This window comes from Fistularia commersonii, chromosome 1 (assembly GCF_037954325.1).
Source record: "Fistularia commersonii isolate RoL2024-O1a breed Wild chromosome 1, RoL_Fcom_v1.0, whole genome shotgun sequence".
Taxonomy (NCBI): domain Eukaryota; kingdom Metazoa; phylum Chordata; class Actinopteri; order Syngnathiformes; family Fistulariidae; genus Fistularia; species Fistularia commersonii.
In genome coordinates, this window is record NC_141284.1 from 7,937,751 (window position 1) to 7,957,763 (window position 20,013).

Sequence of the window (20,013 nt, forward strand, 5' to 3'; positions counted from 1 at the left end):
CGTACATCTCTCCCTCTTTATGAAAACACAAACTCAGGGATCTGCCTTCCAATGCATTATTAGATTAATTCTCCAGGCCTTGTGCTGCAGAACCCACATCTCAAGACACTTTTGAAGTAGTTTAACCAAGAAACTCACTCATATTAGCAACCTATATTTTATACTATTTTTTACTGGTATTTATTGCATCCCTCTTTATCTTAAGCTGTGGAATTGGTTGGAATTTTCAAATTTGAGTAAAGCATCTATCTATCTATCTATCTATCTATCTATCTATCTATCTATCTATCTATCTATCTATCTATCTATCTATCTATCTATCTATCTATGACAAATTAACTTCCTCAAAGAATCTTTCCCTCGATGTTCGAAGTGGCTCTATGTTACAAAAGCCACTCACAATATTTAGAATGATTTCCTGGAGCATTTATTCAGACTGCAACCAACATTATTTGTCCAAGTCAGCAGGTTGTCTTCAGGGAGCCAGCAATTGCAAGGTAGATACTGCATTCACCGTGGTATGTTGGACATGGAGAATATCAGATTGATTAAAGTCTGACTGTTGAATTCCACTATGGGGCTTTTGAATTTCATCTGAATGCTAGGCACTTTCAAAATAGCATTCTGCCACTGATGTTTCATTCAGATGAATCTAGTATAAAGAAAGGGTTTAGGCCACATATCATGCCAAACATCAACAATACATCTATGTCTAGTCATTACTTCTTCAAATGCAGATTACTTCGTAATCCAAGTGCAGGTTCAGGTTTTTACAAGGTATGTTTCACTCACTTAATGTACAATGAATGTCCGTAAATAATATACACACTACATCTATACAGACATCTTTATCAAGATGTCAATCTTTTTCCCCTGATGTTGACCATTTTAATTATTTAGTGTATAACTTGACCCCATTTGCATTTTCACACAGGGTCAAACCAGATGGAGGGATGTGGCACACCTTTGAGAAACATGCAAACATGCAACTCGTTACAACATTGTGAAGCAGAGGGTGTGGGGGAGAGATGAGAGCTTCAGGGCAGACAGGGTGACATAGCTGATGAAGGAGTGTCTCCGGCAGAAATTATTTAAGGCACATATCTCTGTGTTTTTTATGAATTGTTAACTCAGTTATTCAATTTAACACATAGAGAGGAAGAGAGGCAGGTGGTTGATTTTGCATTGTCGCATGCATTGTCAGGGTTATCTCCCCAGACATGAGCAGGTTGTTGCCGCTGCTGTTGCTGCTGACTTTGGTGAGTAGCTGCCTCTCATTTGCACTTCAGCGCTGAAAAGATGTTTTGCTCACCTCTGCTGACAAGGATTTTGTAATCTTTGGCCTTTTCTCGGTCAGATATGGGTTGTTCGGACAGAATCCAAAATTTGATAACTTACTTTGCAGATTTTTTTTCAGGCCATTATGGTAAATGAGTGTGACTAAGTAATGTGGTTTTAAATAATGATGGCGCTTACACTCACAGCTCACAGCTCACCCTCACCTGAAATCTATGTTTATTTATTCTATTTTTTTTTTCATTCTTAGAATGTACCAAAATAAAAAACAAATTAAAAAAAGATGTGAACCTAGATTCTTGAAATGTTGGGTACATATCTGCACTGCTCAGGCAGATGTGCCTGTGCCAACAGTCTCTCGAGCGTGAGGTCATGGGAAAGGGGTAGATATGGACCTCACTACCGGGAGCCACATGGCGAACTGCCGGGTGCAGATGGGCAGGGTAGAACTCCTCCAGGAGCCCTGTATCCATAATGAAGGACTAGAGTACCCACCTGTGCTCTTGGGGCCGGTATCCCGCCCATTCAACAAGGTTTTGGAAACCAGCTCTGCACCAACCAGTGCAGAGGCCGAGTAGTAGGCATGGGATGGGTGGTATCATCACCAGATGAAAAGGGGGCCAAGGTACTCAGAGGCATTGGTCACGTTGGGGTCCGGGCTGATGAGTGCACTTAGGTTGAGGGGCTGGTCCCAAACCAGTTCATTCTCATCGTTTCTGTGATTCCTCCTTGGGAATATGCAGCACAAACTAAATCCTCACAACTCTTGCTGGCCTTAAGAGTCAGTAACTCATTTAGCTTTTTAGGCGGAGATAGTGCAATGTTGAAGAGCCTGGCACCCACATCCCATTTAGCAATGAAGTGGTCAAGCACACGCTCGAACTCCATCTCCAATGTTGTGTAGTTGTATCTCAGACCTGGGTTAGGGATCACGAAGGACTGTATCCACCATAGCGCCTAGGTGGTAATGAAGGCAACACTGGCTGCATCAGGCTAGCCAGTGATGGTGGGCCCTGGAGCACCTGGCTGACAGATGGCTCAGTTGACAGTCTCTCTGTGGCCACAGGGTCCATAGCTAGCTAGATCTTCTGTTACAGGCCCAGTTGGTTCAGATCTAAACACAGCCACACAGGAGATAGGGAGAGGTTGTTGGATCTAGAGACCTTTACACACCCAACTTCCACAAGTAGGTTGTGTATGTGAGCAAGAGGGCTGCAGGCCCAAGATCATGGGAAGATCTGGCAAATGGGAGGCTGCAGAGCTGGGTTCTTAGGGACGCGGTATTGATAATTGAATTGGGGACAGGTGTGCAGAGCCACTCTTTCTGCTTGTCTCTGATGCTGAGGAGCGCACCTTGCTCAGGTGGATGTGCCCATGACACCGGCAACAATCTCTGGAGCGGGAGGTTGTGGGGAAGTTGTCGGTGTGGATCTTGACGGCGTAACAGGAAATTTGGTCTTCGTGATTACAAAGGCATTGTTATATGTGCTTCTGTTTGCTGCCATGAGATGAAGACAAAAAAGTTACCACAGTTGCTTGATAGAATTCATGTTAAAATGTGTTCATGTCCATAGCATGTAAATGGAGGAATCTCCAAGATCTCATTTTAATAATAATCAAACTCTAGTATCAACCCATTCCTAATCTATAAAGGTGTGTGAATAATAAATTGATTATATGATAATACTGAAAGAGATAATACTTCAAAGAACACCACTTCTGGACACACCAGTTTCTACACTTGACGTTTAGTGCTCCAAGGATGACCCAAGGGTAGTCTGAAAAAAAAAAGTTTAACCTCCTGACTCTTCATTCCTCTCCAAAATCATATTTCACCAGTATTTGCAGCCCGAGTTAACAGGACAGTAATGCTTTTGAGACATAATGGCCAAGGGCAGATGTAGTTTTAAAAGCATGCAACAAAATTAGTTGCGAAACTCAGCTTGTTTACTCTGTGTGACAGAGCTGAACTATAATTATCATAGCAGTAATAATGATAGTCCCTTAAACAAGGATTTACAACCAGCTAAGTGACTGAAGTAAATTTATATTTTCTTTAGGCTAAATTTGCCAGAGTTGATTGACTTTATATCAACGTACAAGAGACCTCAGTATGGCACATCCCATTTTTCACAAAAACGGTTGCTATTCACTTAAAATACAATAGTAGCCACACACAAACACACAAACCACATTTCTGGAATTATTTCAATGTAGATAATCATTAATCTGACTAAAGACAATAAATGTATACTTTGAACTTAAATAAAATCAATGTAATTATAATGAGAGCTCTTGTTGTTGCTCTTGTTATTTTTGCTTTTGTATTTTGTTTTGTAATTCATTAACAATCTCCTTTCATCAAGTTTTTATTTTATCAGATCTAATGTCAGTTGCAAAATGCCTCCAGCCTCCTTGAGCAGTTGACTTCCAGAGATTTGTCAATGTGCAAATTCATGCAAAAGAAAAATACGAGTCATATTTGAATAAACTGACATTGTGCTGTGCTTGTTAGAACATGCAAGTTGTTAGTTAGAAAAGAAAAATCTGCCACACTAGTGCAGTCGTGACCCACCAACATCAGGGCTGTTTTAAGTCTGACTGGGTCCTTTTTTATGTAAAGTTCACATGTTCTCTCATGTTTTCTCCAGGTTCTCCAGTTCTTACCCCTTAGCCCTTTACTTTTTCAGTAATGATAATTAAAGACTTAAATTTAATAAATGACCCATAAAGTATTTTTCCCTATTCTTGTTTAATAACATCTGGGATTTCAAACAGGTACAATTCTTGTGTACCCTACCCCTTGACCAATATAATCTGTATAATATACAGATTATATTCATTAATTTGGGGCAATTTTGCCCATGCAGACACGGGAAGAATATGCAAAAACAAGTGGTAGATATGCCAGTATTAAATCAAGTACTTTCTGTTTGGTGGTTCCTCTTTTGGCCCTGGCAACAGAAGGATTCACACCCAAAAGAGAAATTCTTACTTGCTTGAGGTTAGAATGCTAAGATTTGCAGATTTGTGGTGTTCCCTGACCATCCCCCAACTGATCACAGAAGACCTGACAGTCAAAACCCAGAAGCAACTCATCTACAATTTTTTCGTATGACGGTCATGGAATCATGGTATTCAGCTTGTAATTAACTGGGATGCAATGTATTTGACCTTTGCATAAGGACAACATTTGAAATGTTTTTGTGTGTGTGTAGATGCATCACAGTGCACAGTTGTGAAATATAGAAAAAAAATGGAAAAAGGGTTATACATGTCTCTTTGTTTCACTTTTCTTTTTTAATATTCAGTTGAAGCAGTTTTACATGATTTATTTTCAGATGGTCAGTTCTTACGCTGGATTGAAAAAGACCATGACACTGTCAAGGAAGAAGAGAGAGTGGATCATCCCTCCTATCAAGTTATTGGAGAATGTCAACTACACACACAAAGAATTCATTGCTAAGGTAGTTTAGCCTCACTTTTGTGTGTATCCTTTTTTCAGTCCCTTTTTCCAAGTATGCAAAATAGCACGACTTCTGCTCTTTATTAAAGCAGTGGGGGAGAAAGCATTTCCAAAGTAGTGAAGTCTGTTGGAGGAGATCATTTCTGTACAATCAAATGTGTCAAAAAGTGTGTCTATCTCCAAATAGAAATAACTAAAAATAAAAACATAAAAATACAATTTAAATAAAATTAGAGTTTACATACACATAAGTCACAGGACGTCAGCTGAAGGGCACTGTCAGTTGAGGAAGGTATGCCTGACCCAAACACAAGGCCACTTGGGAGGACGGGCGTCTTAAGGGGTTTATTTGGCGAGGAAGGTGAATGGAAAGCTGAGCCGGGACCGGGTTGTCACAGAGGTCTCAGGAACAAGGAAATGGCAAAGAGAAGCATTAAGAACTAGGAACTGGGACCTGGAAAGGGGAGGCATCAACCATCAGGAACTAGGAGCTGGTGAGGCAGTGCAAGACAAAGAATGCCGGGGCAGGGGGGGATCTCAACAGGCACTTGTCCCCAACAGGCACTTGTCCCATGCTGAATGCCTAAACATAAATAATGGAAAGACCTACAATAATGAATGTAGAATAATAAATTATACACACAATATAAGTAATTCAGTAATACTGTAATAAAGAATTTCAGCATATACATAGTGAAACCATAACATTTGTCTCAGATATGTTTACAGTTACTTGTAATTGCACATGAAATACTTTGAAATATTGGAAGTGATTGGGAGACCACCATTCTGGCTAATAGATAACCCAAAGATCATTTCACCATTTTGTTATGCATGAATTCCATTGTTTGTGAAGAATAGGCTGCCAGACTGACCAGATTTTCAGAAACATGAGAGCGTGCTTAAATTTACAATTCAGCATTGTCATATAACCTTGCTATCAAGAGAATTGCAAAGGACCATCTAAGATGTTGGTACAGAACAGCAACGACCTTGAACAAGTGCATCATTCACAATTCTTAAATACTTGCTCTATGTCTCTGTGTTAGGTTCATTCTGATAAACAGACAGATGGCATGGTGGAGTATTACCTTTCTGGACCAGGAGCTGATGAGCCACCTATAAATCTGTTTGTTGTGAACAAATACAACGGATTTGTACGCATCACTGGGGTTTTGGATAGGGAGAACTGCCCCTTCTACAATGTAAGACTAAAACACCTTATGGAATGACAAAACTATGTGAGGGGGCTACAATGTAACAGGACCTTTCAGTCATAATGTATTTCCTTACGCTTCTGTTTCATCGCAGTATATTGTTCAAAAGCCACTCTGACTGTTTTACCAATGAGTTCAGTGCAACCCTTTGAATAAAGAATAAAGGTGACCCCAGAGTTGCCCTGAATAGATAAATTAACAAGAAACAGAAAAAGAAAGAAAAATCAAATTTAAAGAGTGGACCCCTTGACAAAAGTTGACATTTCAGAAACAGAGCCAGTGAATAATGATCCCCTGTTTTTTGGATCTTGACATGTAATCCAAGTCCAGTTATATATTTCTGCGCTTCCAGGTGCTCTATAAGGTTTTTTGTTGACTAACAAGTTATTTAATGTTTCAAACATGTTACATCTGCTGATGGGATTCTTGCAGCTTACAGCACATGCCAAATACATAACTGGAATCAAAGCAGAGGTGGATATCCCACTGCTTATTCATGTCTTGGACCAGAATGACAATGCTCCATCTTTTGAGTTGCAAAGTGGTAACATTACAGAGGCAAGCAAAAAAGGTATGCACACTGCAATGCATTTAGAGCACCTAAATAACTCCTTCCCCTTGGTCTCTAATTCTGAATAGTAATCATGCAGATAACACTGACAGACACATTGATAATGTGTTTTAGTGTTTGTTTGTTTTCTCATAACAGCAGTAACACAGAGGTTTGCCATCCTTTACCTGTCTTCATGGTGCCTAGCATTGTTGCTATTAAATAGGAGACAAAAACATAAAAAAGGTCATATTTTCTTTGTTAGAGATTATCATCTAACTTTATACTAGGAAGCTTTTTTTGTTTGTTTTGTGTCTTTTTGTTGCTCTAACCATGAAAATAGTGATGTCGTAGCTTGAACTCTGTCTCCTTGGCCACAAGTCAAATCATGACACAACATTAATCTAAACTCAGGAAAAAAAAAGGAAAAAAACAAACGTGTAGTATTGATGTATTCTTCACCTTTAGGAACTCTTACATTGAAAAAATGTAGCTATACATCATGTTACCAGGGGCTTGCTCTCCCTGTGTTTGTGTGGGTTTCCTCCAGGTTCTCCACTTTCTACCCACAATCAAAAACAAACATGCAAATGGTTAATGGAAAAATTGGAAAATTGTCCAAATTGAGAATGAGAGTGCAAGTCATATGAATGATAGAGTAAGTGGTTGTTTGTCTCTATATGTGCCACTGCGATCGACTGCGACCAGTCCAAGGCATACCTCGCTCTTGCCCTATGACCGCCGGGATTGGCTGCAGGATATGCAATAGAGGATTGATTTGGGTCATGTTATCCATTGACAATATAATTTTGGAGAATCCTGCTTTTATCACCACAACAGTAAAAATTGGAAAACCAAAACTGATTATAGACAAATAACCTTGTATATACATATTTCCACATTATTATTTGGAAACAGCTCTGCAAATCTCAAATTGATGCTTTTAATTTTTTGGTTTTCATAAACAGGCACAACCAAATACTATCCCTCAAATTTTAGTAGGTTGCTGATCCAGAAATAAAGTATTTTAACATGATACAGTTGAACAAGACTCTTTTTACTGTTCCCATTCACACCAGGAACCTTTGTGATGCAGATAGTAGGAAAGGATGAAGACCAAGATGGGACACTTAATTCAGAGATCATCTACTCTATTGTGAGTCAAGAGCCAAAGAACTCTGGTCATATGTTTACCATAGACAGAAAGACAGGAAAATTGTATGTGAAAGAGCCAACACTGGACAGAGAGGTAAGGCTATTAAATTTCACACTCATATCTTTTTCACTTTTCACTTTTACACCCAAAGGGAAAATGCTTGAATTTAAGCTTTCAAAATGCTGTTGACTGTTTTTAAGTTTCAAAATTGCAGGACTTTGTTGCAACATTCCTGATACAATTAATATATCCAATTTGTTTTTATCGATCAAAATGGCTCCTTGGTTCATCACATGATCAAATTAATGGCAGAAAATTTACATGAGCCCTTAGTACCAGTGCTCAATTGAGCATCGATGCGCTGTTAATTATGTATGTCATTACCCAGCAAGATCACTCAAACATGTCTATTCCTTTAGATGACAGATATTTAATTTTATCTTGTTTTACTTCATTATTCTCACAGAAAATTGACTTTTATAAATTGGTCATAAAAGGAGTTGATAAGGGAGGACATCCACTGGGGCGACAGGGGACAGGGACTGTTGAGATCAAGGTTCTGGACATCAATGACAACATCCCTACTTTGGAAAAATCTGAGGTGACACTCATAAACAGACATACAGTAATCACACACAGTAGAAACTGCCTTGCTACTAAGTAAATGACACTAAGATTGACTTTGCATCTTTCCTGAAAATTCACACATTTTTGGGGGGTTGGGATATTTTATTCTCTCTTCTAAATATAAAAAAAAAATAAAGAAAGAATAACTTGTATTTCCAGTACACTGGCTCAGTAGATGAAAATATTGCTGATGTGGTTGTGATGAGAATCAAAGCTCTGGACAATGACCTGGAGCGCTCGGACAATTGGCTGACAGTTTTCAAGATCATAAAAGGGAACGAGGAAGATCTCTTTTCAATTGAAACAGACCGAGAAACCAATGAGGGGATTCTGAAACTGATCAAGGTATACATGCTTTCTCTGTCCATCTCTATATCTATCTTTTTTATTGTTGCATGTTTGTATTGTCATAATCTAACCTCCCTACACTGTAAGAAACACCATCCCAAGTTCAATTTATGACAAAATTGACAAAAAACATTTACTTTAAATGAGCAATTTCGCTTATTGTGATGTCTGAAATTTCTGGAATCTCACCATTGAGACTTGTAATACAACTAAATAGGGTCAGGCTCTAAACATTGTTGTTCCTTTTTCTTTCTTCTCAGGCTGTGGATTTTGAAGAGGTCCAGAATCTTGAGCTCGGCCTTCTCATTGAAAATGTAGCTCCTTTTGTGGAGGGCAGTGCTTTACTGATGGATGTGGGTATTCAAGTTGGAGAAGGGGGGGCTCATGCACCCAGACCCAGTGGTGGAACTTCAGTTGGAGTAGGTGGTGGTGCAAACATGGGAGTCGGGGTAGGTGTGAATGCAGGGGTAGGCATGAATGCAGGTGGAGTTGGAGTTAACTTTGAAAGAGGGGGTGATGGAACTAAGCCTGGGACAGGTCTTGGACCAGGAGCTGTAAAACCAGGAAAAAAGCCAGATGAACCAACCAAGTCCTACTCCATCAAGATTGCAGTAAATAATGTGCCAGAGGACCCTAAATTTAAACCTGATACGAAGAGTATTCCTGTATCAGAAGATCCTGATGAAATGCCTGAGGACGGTGTGATTGCAGTGTTTCCTGCTATTGATCCAGACACAGGAAAACCAGCGGAGGATGTCGGGTTAGTAAAGCCACCTGAAAAGCTGAAGCTTTTATCTGCTTTAATCAACTCAACATGCATTTAGTAGAAATACTGCTAAACTTATAATGTTTTTAGAAATATACCAAAATACTTCTTGGACATTCCCAACAATTTCTATTCATATTTTGCTACAACTCATCCTGCCAACATATTGGTCCTCTGATTTGTTTAGTTAAGTTTTGGGCTCTTTTTAATCTACAATGTCTTGTCAAGGAAGTACCCCTGAAAGTGATTTTGTAAAATTTGAGACAATTATTCAGGGGTTCCTGTTTTTCACCTTTAGAACTCTGTATTTTCTCATTTTTTCACTCACTTTATTTTGTGATCAGGGCACATATTAATTAATTACATGTTTCAATAAGGCATATCACCAACTGCAAGGTATGTCATAACTGAGTGCAAAAGTTTTTATTGCTTATTTGTAACTATTGTCTTCCTCCAGGTATGCAAAAGCCTACGACCCTGACAACTGGTTCAGTATTGATGAAAAAACTGCTGAAATTAAACTCAACAAAGCACCAGATAGAGAGTCCCCATACTTATTGAATGGCACCTATATTGCGAAGATTCTGGCCATAACCAAAGGTAAATCATTTTTGCTTGCTGAAGATAATAATTTCAGTGATATTTCCTTTCCTAGCTTACAAACGAATTTCAGAGCTGTTTCTTTCCAACCAAGTTAGGAACCTTCTTATATACTTTTTTTTCCCTCTTTTTGAGTTTCATCACCTTTCATCACCTCTATGACCCTGGATTCACAGTATTACCTACTACCTATTATCATGAAAAACATGATTCAAGTACCTTACTGTTGACAAAAACCAGCTAGACAACTTTATGACTAAGGTGTGTCAGCCATTGAAAGTCTAATGGAGGAAAATAAATCAGTCAACTAACCTTCAGGACAGAAAAGACTTTCACATTGTTTTAGGAGCATTTGGGAGATTAAAGATAATTGAGATGTATACAATAACAGTGCAGAAATAGAAATGTGATTTGTTTGTCACGTTTCAATTCCTATATTCTAATAAGCTACAATAAGAATAAAGAATGGATTTTTTTTTTTTTTTACAACTAACATCTGGCTGTCATCCTCAGACCTGCCGGCAAAAACAGCCACAGGAACAATAGCTATTGAAGTGAGTGACTCAAATGACCACTGTCCCACATTTATTGCAACTCACAGCACACTGTGCTTGGATGAAAAAACATTCTACGTCACTGGCTCTGACTTTAGTCCCAACGCCGCACCTTTCAACTTTAAGATCATACCTGAAGGCACTAGTGGTACTTGGGATGTAGAACTCATTAATGGTAAGAATATGTAATACATTACAAGAGTTAGAGTGGATACATTTTAAAATCTTTCCTGAAAGATGAGTGTTTTTTTGTTACTTACAGCTGCTAATGTTTTGGTCACTCTCATAAGTGGGACACCTATGGATCTGGTTCCACTCTCCCCAATGAAGTCAGTTTGGAGCTGGGAATGTTACTGATATAATCTAAATGTCAAGAATGGCAACACTGCTCCATTATTCTACTTGAAAATATCAATTTTGGCTAATATTACATGATGTCAGTCTTTATGTTTTACATTTTCTCACATTTTCTAGAACATTCTTTTTTGTAGACCAGGTGTCATTCCACTTTGATGACACAATGTAATAGTGTAAAACAAAAAGTACCTCAGCCCTGTCCATGATATCAGGACTTGCATCTGTAAACATAAATCAAAATAGAGTGCAATGATCAAGCTGATCTCAAAGCCCCCAATAAAGAGAAAGAAAAAAATAACCATTTTAATTATTGATTACATAAAAAGAGTGTTAGAGCTTTGAAATCTTGTCCTTTCTAGAGACAACAGCAGCTTTTCATTCTGACAAGTTCCTATGGCCAGGCTACTACAAGCTGCAAGTTGAAATCTCTGATGCTCAGGGAGCATCCTGCCAAACTGATAAGATGTTCACAGTTGAAGTTTGCTCTTGTCTGGAAACCAAGGATTGTCACTCCAGGGCTGCAAGTCAACAAGCTCAATCATCAAAGCTTGCACCCTCGGCCTTTGGCCTCCTGCTACTGGCACTGTGTTTACTGCTGTGTGAGTTGCACTGTATATATTTATTTCATACTTTTGTTAAATATTGGATTTACTTTAACATTCCACAATCCTATCAAGGCAATGCTTTACAATTCACAGTGGGAGTGATGTTACTGCAGAGGAAGAGTGAGCAATACACCACTCCATACCTATTCTGTCAGGACGCATGCAAATTATATATTGCATTTAATGTTGTAGAAAAGGAAAACATTTGTTTCCAGTTTCCTAAAATGCAAGATCAGGTTCTTCACACAATTCAAATTTTAACACTGATCGTTTTTATAGTGAACCCATTCACTATATTCTTGTGAAATTTGATGTATCAAATTAACTAGCTAAAGCTGACAGCCGTGGTACGATTATAAGCCCCTTGTGAGATACTTCCCAATTCATTCAAGTTAAATGCAATAAATATTCATGTCTTTCACATTCCAAACTTCAAAAAGCAAATTTCAATAAGTCTTTCTAAACTATCTAAAGACATGAAATTAGTATGTCCCTGTTCATCAATTCAAAAAGGGTTTTTAGTGTCAGCAGGTTCACACTCTAGGACGCACCAATAAAGTACTATTCTGCACTGCCATTCCTCTTTGGAATCAAAGTGCTGTGTGTTCTTGATACCAGATATGTTTACATTGGGTTTAAATGAAAGCATGTTTATAAAATTGTATGAGGTGCAATGGGTGCAGTAAAGTGTCAGTATTTGACCGGCTGGGAAAGTCAGCATGAATCAAAGTGTGAAGTTGTAAGAGTTGTATTTGCTGCATTTCGGATAAACTTAATTGGCTAAATTCTATTTAACTTCATAATGTCCCCTGTGTTTTATTTTGTTTTGTTCTCTTTTTTATTTGTCCACAGTAATCCCTCTTCTTCTGCTGTTCTGCCAGTGGGGAGTAGCCGGGACCATCTTTGCTGATAAATTTGTTGATATTCCATTCGCAGCCAAAGAACATCTAATGACCTATCACACCGAAGGCCCAGGCGAGGATAGTGTGAGCTGGCTTTTTCCTTGTTTTTTGAGGATGCCTTTCCCAGTTCCTGCATTACAGCAACCTTATCTCGTTTCTCCTTTTTCGTCCTGCGACACAGAAATAGATCTTAGCTCATCATCATGAAAGACATTTGAATTCTTTTTACGTATTTAAAGTAGAGACAAGTGTGGAAAGACTTCTTGGGGAGACATTTTTATATCTTGTGCCATGATCTTCTATAACAGACTTAACATAGTACCCGGAGGGGAAAAAGTTGAAAAATTGTGATCTTTTGGACAGTACATAAACAGCAAACATTTTAAAACTGAAAAAGAAAAAATCAAATAAAAAAGACTAAACACATACTATGTTCTCAACAACTGCAGGCAAACATGACAAAAAGAACAGACAGTTTTTGTACACAAAGGGGAAAAACAATCATTGGTACCAATTTAGCTTGTCAATTAACAATGTAATATAGATCAGTCGTTAAAGGAGCTGAATACTTATTGGATGTCTTACCTATGATTTGTCCTATTATGCTCATTCTTTCTTTTTGCTTTATGTCTTACCAGTCTTTGTGATTGTAGTTGAGGTAATTGTTCCAGAGAGAAATTTAAGATAAATAATAAGTTACTGTTGAATGACCTGGGTTATACATGACTTTTTCCAGTTGCCACAATAAGATTTGACAACAGATTTCAAGAGATGTGTGACATTGGACCAAATTGGACAGTTCTTGAGCGATGGGATTGATAAGCACCATTTTACCAAATTCAATTCAGTATTATACAGGATGGTAATCCAGCTTCCTTGAAGCTGATAACACACATCTAGCTTCATGATTTTTTTTAGTTTGTTTGTTTTTTATTGGCTTATTAAAAATGAGACCACTCTGCTAACAACTTAGCCGCCTCAAGGACTCGTCAGAAGAATAGTCTAATTTTGTCATGGCAAATGGACTTAGTTTTTCTCTGTAAAGACATTTCACATCTCATCTAAAAGGCTTCTATAGTTCTTGGACTAAAACAGAATAACCCAGTCTTCAAGAACAGAAACTAAATCCACTTGCCACAATAAGAGAAAACTGACCTTGACCTGGATGACTGAGAATGAGAGCCTTCACAGACACTCATCAGAATAGCTGTGAAATTTTATGTTCCAGTGTTTGCTGCTTTGAATTGTATTACTGTTTTTTGCTTGTACAACTTCAAATGATAGCACAGGCAAATGGCAAGCAGGTCTCTTTTCAAAACAAGCCTGACCTCTGCTCTTCACTGCTCTCCTAGCATGCTGCATTTGGTGACTCTTCCCAATAAAAATTGAGACAATGACCTGCGGGAAATACACATAATGTTGCTGGGGGGGTCTTTGGCTCCATCTGCCTCATTTAAATGATTTATTTACTTACATTTTTATACACAATGCTGATTATGAATCATTTTCTGTTTCTTGTAGGGAGTACCACTCCCAAGTTTTCCTTCCATGCCACTGACCCACCAAGAAGTTGGGATAGCAAAAGAACCAACCTTCAAAACTGAGAGAATAAAAACCAAAGATGCTCAACAGTTCAGTTCCTCTTACCAAGAAACTTCTAAGAGATTCATGGGAAGGAGCACTCAGAGTTTTCTGGAGGTTGACAACACCTGCATGGTGATGATGGGTTCACAAAAGAACTGCAAGCAAAAACCAGCTGCTTTCTTTGACCATATAGCGATGTCCACCGAATGCCTTGAAGACTACTACTCACAGGTACATTTGTTTGCATGTGTGATGCATATTTCTGTAAGTGTATATGTGTGACTTTTCTGGCCAAGCATAACTACAGGTCCTTCTCAAAAAATTAGCATATTGTGATAATATTCATTATTTTCCATAATGTAATGATAAAAATTTAAATTTCATATATTTTAGATTCATTGCACGCAACTGAAGTAGTTCAAGCCTTTTATTGTTTCAATATTGATGATTTTGGAAAAAAAAAGTAAAGAAAAACCCAAAATCCCTATCTCAAAAAATTACCATATGTCATCCGGCCAATAAAAAAAAAAGTGTTTTTAAAACAAAAAAAGTCAACCTTCAAATAATTATGTTCAGTTATGCACTCAATACTTCGTAGGGAATCCTTTTGCAGAAATGACTGCTTCAATGTGGCGTGGCACAGAAGCAATCTGCCGGTGGCACTGCTGAGGTGTTATGGAGGCTCAGGATGCTTCAATAGCGGCCTTAAGCTCATCCACAGTGTTGGGTCTGGTGTCACTCAACTTCCTCTTCACAGTATCCCACAGATTCTCGATGGGGTTCAGGTCAGGAGAGTTGGCAGGCCAGTTGAGCACCATAATACCATGGGCAGTAAACCATTTACCAGTGGTTTTGGCACTGTGAGCAGGTGCCAGGTCGTGCTGAAAAATTAAATCTTCATCTCCGTAAAGCTTTTAAGTAGACGGAGGCATGAAGTGCTTCAAAATCTCCTGACAACTAGCTGCATTGACCCTGCCCTTGATAAAACTAACACCAGCAGCTGACAGGGCACCCAGAGCATCACTGACTTTGGGTACTTGACACTGGACCTTAGGCATTTTGGCATTTCCTTCTCAACAGTCTTCCTCCAGACTCTGGCACCTTGATTTCCGAATGACAAGCAAAATTTGTTTTCATCCGAAAAAAGTACTTTGGACCACTGAGCAACAGTCCAGCGCTGCTTTTCTGTGACCCAGGACAGGCGCTTCTGCCGCTGTTTCTGGTTCAAAAGTGGCTTGACCTTGGGAATTCAGAACTGTAGCCCATTTCCTGCACACGCCTGTGCACAGTGGCTCTGGATGTTTCTAATCCAGACTCACTCCACCTCTTCCACAGCTCCCCCAAGGTCTGGAATTGGCCCTTCTCCACAATCTTCCTCAGGGTCCAGTCACCTCTTCTGGTTGTGCAGCATTTTCTGCCACACTTTTTCCTTCCCACAGACATCCCAATGAGGTGCCTTGATACAGCACTCAGGGAACAGCCTATTCGATCAGAGATTTCTTCCTGTGTCTTACCCCTTTGCTTGAGAGTGTCAATGATGGCCTTCTGGACAGCAGTCAGGTCGACAGTCTTGTCGGTTGCGGTTTTGAGTAATGAACTAGGCTGGGAATTTTTAAAAGCCTCAGGAATCTTTTGCAGGTGTTTAGAGTTAATTCGTTGATTCAGATGATTAGGTTAATAGCTTGTTTAGAGTACCTTTTCATGAAATGCTAATTTTTTGGAGATCAGAATTTTGGGTTTACATGAGCTGTATGCAAAAATCATCAGTATTAAAAAAATAAAAGACCTGAAATATATCAGTTGGTGTGCAATGAATCTAAAATATATGAAACTTTGATTTTTATCATTACATTATGGAAAATAATTAACTTTATCACAATATGCTAATTTTTAGAGAAGGACCCATATAAGCAAAAATGTGTACTGTGGTCTCAATATTGCCCCCATGCTCATTAAATCTCTCCTCTGTGTGCTGAATAATGTTCAAATCCTATACTATCCCAGTTCAGTATTACAATGTGCCAAAATTCTAGCCGATCACATACTTGGAGAAAGTCATCCGAGTTGGGATACTCACAACAAATCTGGTTACTTTCATGACAGTGAGATTCAAAATGTTAGCCTGCAGCTGTGGTGCAAATGACATTGTCCATTGTGACATTGTGCTGCTTGCCCAAGTACTGTAGTTTTGGTGCCCTAAATTCCAGCCCATAATTCATCAATGGCATTTTCCCCAAATCCTTAAAGTACGTGGGAAGCAACCTGAGGGGTTACAAATTGGTGAATCAGAGTATCTTTTACCACTGAGCAAGCATACAAGCAGTTTGTAGAACAAATATCAGAGATGTTGAGTTATGAGAAAGGCATGTTAAGACAGAGTCAAGAACACAAAAAGCTCATTTTGCACATTCAAACCAGATCTTATTTACATAAATGTATTTCTTTAGGCTCAGAAAAGTGACATAAAATGCGAATTCAGCTGATTTATTCTTCTTTTCTCTTTGAATCACGGTTGATAATCTCCTTTGCCTCTAACAGAAAGTGGCGTCTGCTGTGCCAGTGAAGGATAATCTTTTGGTGTATAGTTACGAAGGCCAGGGCTCCTCTGCAGGTTCACTTGGGTGCTGCAGCAACTTGGAGTCTGATGATGACTTGCAGTTCCTCAATGACTTAGACCCAAAGTTCAAAAGCCTATCTGAGATCTGCTCCCCTACAACAACGTCATCCGTATCTCCCACGAATATTGCAGAAACCAGAGTTAAAATTGTTGAGTCTGTTGTCCAGCCAAGAGTGGAGTGCACTGATAAGTCACATTATGCAGATAAAACAACAAAGAAAGTGATGTCATCTACTGATAATTCAACATCAAATATCCGTAATGAAAGCATGTCCAAATCACCCATGAAAATCCCTTACTCCAAGGACACTAACTTCAGACATTGCTCTGACATCAGCCATTCTGGTACTCTGCCTTATCTCGGTCAGAGAGTTGTACTACAAGAGCAGCCAGTTTACTATGCCCCCAGTCCTCTGCCACAACCAGTGCAACTTTTAGTTCAGCCACAGTGGCAAGACACAATTTTGCTTGGACACAAAGTTAATATTCCAGAGCTATATGTAGTTAGTGGACACCAGATCCCATCATCTGGAGTTGTACTTGAGGGTCTCCAAAGTACTCCTTCTGGAGTTGAGGTTGAAGGACTAGAGAGTCCTCCCCATGGAGTTGTAATTGGGGGTCTGCAAAGTGCTCAATCTGGGCTTGTAGACATGCACCAGATTGTTGACACGTGCCAGCGTTCTTCTAAAAGGTTTGTCATTCAAGGTGTTGAGATTCCCACAAGCCCAACAAGTCCAGTTAGTCCGGTCAGCACCAACCTTTTGTTATCTGCAAGCTCAGTTGTGTCCCAGGGATCAGGTCCAGCGGCAGACTGGACAATAATGGCACAAAATACCAATACCAATAATGTGTTGGTCAAGAATAAGACAGGGCCAGGTGAGGTAGTGCTGCTAAACCCAGGCTCATCTCTGGGCACTTTGTCCAGAGGTGATATCCTGGTTAGAGAGGCTGCTCCTCCTCAGGGGGTGTTAGTTACAGCACCTCTGGGAAGTGTGTATGGCATTCTGCCAGGAAATGTTGTTTTTGAAAATGTGGGTGTAGTATCAGTAAATGGAAATTTTGGGCAAACATGGGCATTGCAGCAAAGGCGATTAGGAATAGAGACAATTGGGGGAAGGGTGATTAGTGCTGAGCAGCAAAGAATAAAAATGGGACCTCAGGCAGAAATGACACCAGAAGAGAGAAAAACTGGATTTTGGTCACCTGGCTTTAAAGTTGAGATTGGACAGGTCCATGCGAATCAATCAGTGGGAATCATCATAGCTAAGGAATCAAAGGCCTATTGCATTCAGAAGCCTCACAAACAAAACATCAATCATGATGTAGCATCAAGGACCACTAAGTCTCATACATCAAAGAGAGACGGTCTGATGAAAAACAGGCTCAAGGACAATAACAAATTCCCTCAGAAATTGCTTGATGAACAAATAATAGACAAGCTCACAATAGATTTAATCATACTCGCATCAGAGGAGGACTCAATGCTAAATGACAGAGGCTCCTGCAAGCTGGCCAAAGCTGTACATGAAGGCAATGAAAGAAAGGAAGGGTACCCAACAAAAACATCAGGAAAGCCTGTAGATTTAAAGAAAGAGGACTTCATTGAGAAGTCATTGCCATCCAAGAAAGCAAAGGATCAACATGGAGATACAGTAAATGCCTCACCTGAGGATCTGAATAAAGCCAGTAAAGATTATGCAAATAAATGTATAGATATGGTCAATCTGAAATCAGAGCTGGGTGAACCAAATGAAAATATGGACATGCCACAAATTTTTCATCAAGAAAAACAAGACAATTATTTTCCCTTAAAAGCCTGTTCTAGGGAAGCTTCATCCACGGTAGCCAAAACGTTACCTACAGAATCAAATGATGTCATCAATTTGAGCAATTCTCATGGAGGACCGATCTTTTCGGCTTCAGATTACATCAAAAATGAGTCCAGTAACTCAGGGGAAACCATGTCCAGACAGGCAGTGGGAGCTTCAAAAAGAAACATAGAGCAATTTAAAATCAGTGTTGGCCTCCTCAGTCTTGCAGGTACAGAGAACAAAAGTTGTGAACAGCGAGTAGATCTTGAGCCTGAAGAATTCCAAGACAATCAAAATGAATTTGACCAGGAGGGCCACGTTAGTCCAATAGAGGGACTTATTCTATATTTACAGAAAAAAACTGTCACGGTGTGCTGGGGCGGACTCGAGCAGGGAACCACACTTCGGAACAGAGATGGGTGGAAAGCGCTTTTATTTGGTTGAAGTTGCAGACTGGACTGGACGAGATGCAGACAGAACGGCAGAGGCTGGGCCTCAACAGTACGGGTTGCGGGAGGGAACAGAGGTCACGCCGGCCGTCTGGGCCCGGCCGTGACTCGGGAAGGGAACAGAGGTCACGCCGGCCAACTGGGCCCGGCCGTGACTCGGGAAGGGAACAGAGGTCACGCCGGCCAACTGGGCCCGGCCGTGACTCGGGAAGGGAACAGAGGTCACGCCGGCCAACTGGGCCCGGCCGTGACTCGGGAAGGGAACAGAGGTCACGCCGGCCAACTGGGCCCGGCCGTGACTCGGGAAGGGAACAGAGGTCACGCCGGCCAACTGGGCCCGGCCGTGACTCGGGAAGGGAACAGAGGTCACGCCGGCCAACTGGGCCCGGCCGTGACTCGGGAAGGGAACAGCGGTCACACCTGGGGTCCAGTCATAGCAGGGGTGAGGTCCGGGTTGGCACGGGTGAGGTCCGGGTCATAGCAGGGTCCCACAGTAGTCCATGAAGACCACAATCCCCCGGCGCCAGGCAGAGAGTGCCGCTGCCCTTTATAGGGATCTTGATTAGCGGCATCTGCTGCAGCTGGCGCAGATTACAACGGGGATCAGCTGTGAACCCAGACAAAAACATTCAATTGCCCAAGTGAACTATATGACATCCAACAGACCAGGTGTTGAGGCTTGCAAAGAGCCAGTATTTGGAATAAATGGGAAAAAGGTGAAAAATGAAATGGCATCATTTCCTCTAGGCAAGGCTCCAACTGACTCTACAAATGGCTTAAGAGAAAGTCCCAAAATGGATGAAGCTAATACAAAAGAAATCAAAGTATCTGCATCGAGGGAAGACTGGGATCCCACAAGTGGGAATGCACAAACTATAAATAAGGAAGAGAAAGAGGACATTAGTTGGCGGGAAGGGGAGAAAGGATTGACTAATTTTGATGATCTAGACAGTGAAAACCAATATGCATTGAATATTTCAGAAGGAACTGCTTGCCTGCTGGAAGTAACACAGCAGATTTCAAAGAAATACAAAGAGAAGAAATAGGGAACACAGATGAACCCAGTATTTTTGAAGGCCCAGAGGAATATAATTCTGAGGCAGTGTTA

At 40.1% G+C, this 20,013-nt stretch overlaps 2 protein-coding genes across 2 annotated transcripts; both read left to right on the forward strand.

Moving 5' to 3' along the window:
• Positions 1-1,165: 1,165 nt before the first annotated feature.
• LOC147237280 (desmoglein-2.1-like) lies at positions 1,166-6,432 on the forward strand (the record flags this gene model as incomplete). The annotated part of the gene is made up of 4 exons (XM_086167151.1): positions 1,166-1,259; positions 4,638-4,763; positions 5,812-5,967; positions 6,412-6,432. Coding segments are annotated over exons 1-4 (342 nt in total), but the record flags the coding sequence as incomplete, so codon positions are not given.
• Positions 6,433-8,155: 1,723 nt separating this feature from the next.
• LOC147237281 (uncharacterized) lies at positions 8,156-19,000 on the forward strand. Its single transcript, XM_086146603.1, has 9 exons — positions 8,156-8,286; positions 8,472-8,657; positions 8,921-9,420; positions 9,884-10,026; positions 10,540-10,755; positions 11,297-11,536; positions 12,395-12,528; positions 13,966-14,259; positions 16,567-19,000. The coding sequence occupies exons 2-9, from the start codon at positions 8,514-8,516 to the stop codon at positions 18,898-18,900; spliced, it is 4,005 nt and encodes a 1,334-aa protein (XP_086002729.1). The 5' UTR covers positions 8,156-8,286; positions 8,472-8,513; the 3' UTR covers positions 18,901-19,000.
• The last annotated feature ends 1,013 nt before the right edge of the window (positions 19,001-20,013 follow it).